The sequence below is a fragment of the Uloborus diversus genome, chromosome 6, assembly GCF_026930045.1.
Source record: "Uloborus diversus isolate 005 chromosome 6, Udiv.v.3.1, whole genome shotgun sequence".
In the NCBI taxonomy this organism is placed as follows: Eukaryota; Metazoa; Arthropoda; class Arachnida; order Araneae; family Uloboridae; genus Uloborus; species Uloborus diversus.
The window spans coordinates 31,395,960-31,400,295 of record NC_072736.1 but is presented as its reverse complement, the minus strand read 5'-3'; the positions used below and the strand labels follow the sequence as shown (position 1 = coordinate 31,400,295).

Below are 4,336 nucleotides of genomic sequence, written 5' to 3'. Positions count from 1 at the left end.
CGTGCGTGTGTGTAGGACATGGACACCTCCGACCAGGAGATCGGATAGCTCAAAACCGCCAGCAGAGGACGGTGGGCGGTGGTGCTGCAAAGGCTTCTGGTCCAAGTTGAAAAAGGCACGGACACCAAAAACGGTCAAATGAGAGCAGTAAGCAATCGTGATTGCTCAAAAAACAAATTACTTGGTATACCGTTATCCTCTTTAAAAAAAAAAAAAAAAAAAATGCATTGAACAGACGAGAAGTTTATGCTAATGCAAATTTTGTTAATCCAGAGTTTTCTTGTGTTTACGCTTTCGCCATTTACGACAATCATCTCACTTTTTAGAGGGAAATAATGAAAACTAACATAATTTTGAGAAGCTCGAGAAGACAATTAAAGGAAGAAACAATTTCTGTTGCTGAAAAGCAATCTAAGAAACATTGAATGCGTTAATAAATATTCATAACAAACTGCGTATGTTTACCAACAGACGCACGTGGAACGCATTGTTTTACCTTTTTCTTTAGTTTTAAAAATCACTGAAAGGTAGCGTATTCGAGCGTTGGAGTTGCAATTCGAACATAACCTTTGAGTTCATTCATGGAGGAAGGAGTTTTCGTCCTTCAACTCCGTTCAATTCAATTGATTCGATCAATCAATCATGTGGTTACCATCGCAACAAAAATAGAAGAGGAGTTGATTTTATTTTGTTTTTAATAGTTGCTGGAGTTTAATTGCGTTAATTGATTAATTTGGCAACGCTCGAATCTGAAATTAAAAAAATTGCTGTTTGTAATTATTTCTTGTTTATGAAACTGCGGAAAAAACCCTGGCTCCACCATTTACTTTTTTGATAAATAATTTCTTTTTGCAGTACGACTAAAAGTATGTTTTGTTTGATTCTCAGATAGTGTATTTTTTGTTCTCTTTTGGTTTTGTCAGTTTGAAAATGGAATAAATCTTGGTTTATTTATAATCCATAAATGTATTCACTTTTTTTTTTTTTTTTGCATCGAGTGGTGAATGAAAATGTTGAGCACCATTTTTATTTGTTTACTTAAATAGCTTAAAAACTTTTTTTCTTTCTTTATTCTATCATTTTTTTCCTTTTTTGAACCTATTTAAAGTCACACAAAGATTTTGTTAGAATTTCTATGGATCGAGAGAACTCTTATGAACATAAATGATTTATGTCACTGAAAATTTTATCAAAATTATGGATAAAACTCCACAATTCAGTTTTTAAAATTCAATTGATTCATCTGATATAGGAAATTAATGTGTTTAAATTTTAAATTGGACCTTGTCTAAAAAATGCTGATAAAAGTTGAGGTATATGCTCTCAAACTACTATTATTTAAGGTTAGTCTGTGTTAGTGAACAAACATAATTTGCCTCAGAGCTGATAAAATGAATTAAACTATATGTAAGGCCATATGAAGGGTTTTTAAACCAATGAGAATGGCATTTTTAAATTATTTTTTTTAATGTACAGACATAAAAATGCATGTCGAGTTTCATATGTAAGACTTTCACTTAAGGCAATACAGTCAGTTCCTGTTTTAGCAAAATCTTGTTTTTTGGCAAAGAGGTTGGTAAACCCCAACTGAAATTCAATTCAGTGTGGGAACATTTGTAATGTTGGTATCCAAAACGAAATTTCGTTCCAGAAAAATGATTTCACTATTCCCATGGATATCATTAAAGCAAGAATTGATTATATAGCCTAATATTAAATGAATGAAGCAGTTTTGTCGATTCAGATTGCAATTTTAAAATTCAGTACTCAATGCGCCATTGGCACAGCCAGGTGCATAGGTGGCTTTTATGCAGAGGCAAGGGGGCGACTGCTCCCTCACTTTCAAATGTAAAGGGGCTTAGCTCCTCCACTTTTCTGAGTTCAAAATTAATGATCAATTGAAAAATGATAAAATTGATTCATTTGTTACAAGAAGGAAGAAAAAACTTAATAAGTGTGTTTAAAATTTTCTCATGTTAATATTTCATAAAACTAAAATGTAGCTCTGAACTGGAAGAAGGGAGTCTACCATGTGACCATCTGTGTTGTTTTTTGAGGAGGCTGTGTCCCAAACATGGGCACCCATATACAAAATTAAAAGGGGGGGGGGGTGGCTCAGAAATTTTAACCATGGAGGCAGATTTCAGGACAGATTAGAGTCATTAAAATTTGACACTTTTAATTAATGGCTAGAGAAGAAATATTTTATATTTTTGCAAAGAAAAAAGTTCTAAAAACAAGGTAGTTCTAAATTTCCAAGGGGGGCTCGAACCCCCCCCCCCCCCCTTGCCCCTTATATGGGCACCCTTGGTCCCATATAAGGGGCAAGGAAAAAAAAGTTTTCTTAAAGAGATAAGCGATATTTAAAAGCGTACGACAACCCTAAAATTAAGAAATTGAAGTTGTTGAATGTCACCATCTACAAAATTTTAGTTTGCAATAACAATAAATAAATTAATATCATCAAAATAAAGAATGAACTAAGTGACATACATCTAATGGAAAAGTACCGTTTTAACCAGCCGCTTTAATGAATCAAAATCAGAATAAATGAATATAATGATTTCTCATTCTTAAATTAAATCTGACGTTCTTTTACAGGAAGAAAAAAAGAGCAACTTTTTAAGTTAAATAATGAAGAAAGATTTTTCCTGTTGAGGAAAGGAAAATCAAATAAAAATCAAATTGAGATAAATTAATGCTTCAGTTTAAAATTTTGGATTTATTTTAGCCAGTATGTCTCTTCAAGCAAAGACCCAAGCTGAGAATTCATGCAAAAGCATTAAAAATTCTATGGTTTTTCCTTGCGAAGAATGTAATGAAGTATTTTATAACAAGAAAAGTCTTACGTGCCATTTGAAGACCCATTTTGGAGATAAACCTTTTGTTTGTAAGCAATGTGGAAAAACTTTCTCAAAAAATTGTTTTTTGAAAAAACATTTAGAGTTCCACAACCCAGAAAAACATTTTCAGTGTGAGCGTTGTGGCAAATACTTCACAGTTAAGGGAGATTTAATCAAACATTTGAGAGTTCACACTAAAGAGAAGCCATTTCCGTGTCTTTACTGTGACAAAGATTTCTCGCAACAGAGTAATCTTAACGTCCACATGAAATCTCACACTGGCGAGAAACCTCATTCATGCGACACTTGCGGAATGTCATTTGTCGGAAAAAGCAACTTAAAGACTCATCTATTACGTCATGAGACTGAGAAACAGTATTCCTGTGAGCAATGTGATAAACGTTTCGCTGTTAAAGGAGACTTAACCAAGCATATTCGAGTACATACTAAAGAAAAACCATTTATGTGTATTGTTTGTGGCAAAAACTTTTCTCAGCAGAGTAATCTTAATGTTCATATTAGATCTCACACTGGAGATAAACCTCACATGTGTGATTTTTGCGGGAAAACATTTAATGTTAGGAAAGATCTTATTGTACACATAAGGATACATACAAAGGAGAAACCATTTTCTTGTCATTGCGGAAAAGCATTTGCTAACAAAAGTGTTCTTAGTATTCATGAAAAAATTCACGCCCAAGAAAGCCCTATCTATTGTGATTTGTGCGGGAATCGCTTTCTGCTTCAGAAATATCTAAGGAGGCACGTAAAAAAATTTCATCCTCATGAAAAAGAAGAGGAAATAAAAGAATATGAAAGTGAAGAAAATGTTAAAGTGGTGTGAGAGTGAAGTTAATTATGTATAATGCTTGTTTTTTTTTGTATGTTGTGTAAAAATGGGGGGGGGGGGGGGAGTTAAAAGCAAATTGTCATCTACTTTCAAAGATGAATGGAATTAAGGAATGGTTGAAAATATTTACTTCGGCAAATCTTTGCAAACTTCTGTTAAAAAGTTAATTTTTGTTAGCTATTTTTATTATTTTACTAACTTTCGTGTTACTCATAAAATGTTAATTTTTCCTGTTGCAAATAAACAAGTTTTTAATTCTTTGCTTTTTGAATGTTTTAAGAAAGTGGGAAAATGTATTTCTGCTCAATTAAACCACATGTTCTTAATGTTATGTAAGAAAAAAGATTCTAATATATATATATATATATATATATATATATATATATATATATATATATATATATATATATATATATATATATATATATATATATATATATATATATATATATATCATAATTAGTAATATTTTTCCATTTGAGCTCCAAGCTTAACCCTATTCTCTACCGGACAGCCATTTAGATCAAGGGTTCTCAACCTTTTTTGACTCATGGCCTCCTTTTCTACATTAAACATGTCTGTGCCCCCCCCCCCCCCCCCCCACCCTATATATTTTATATTTATATTGTTCTCGTTGTAAGCT

The 4,336-nt window shown here is 32.3% G+C and overlaps 1 protein-coding gene across 1 annotated transcript; it reads left to right on the top strand.

Annotated features, from left to right (window-relative positions):
• The first annotated feature begins 730 nt into the window (after positions 1-730).
• LOC129224735 (gastrula zinc finger protein XlCGF8.2DB-like) lies at positions 731-3,814 on the top strand. Its single transcript, XM_054859283.1, has 2 exons — positions 731-866; positions 2,602-3,814. The coding sequence occupies exon 2, from the start codon at positions 2,737-2,739 to the stop codon at positions 3,685-3,687; it is 951 nt and encodes a 316-aa protein (XP_054715258.1). The 5' UTR covers positions 731-866; positions 2,602-2,736; the 3' UTR covers positions 3,688-3,814.
• The last annotated feature ends 522 nt before the right edge of the window (positions 3,815-4,336 follow it).

Bases quoted from the DNA above. Each gene is read 5' to 3' on its own strand.
- LOC129224735 (XM_054859283.1), top strand. From the start codon at position 2,737: ATGTCTCTTCAAGCAAAGACCCAAGCTGAGAATTCATGCAAAAGCATT.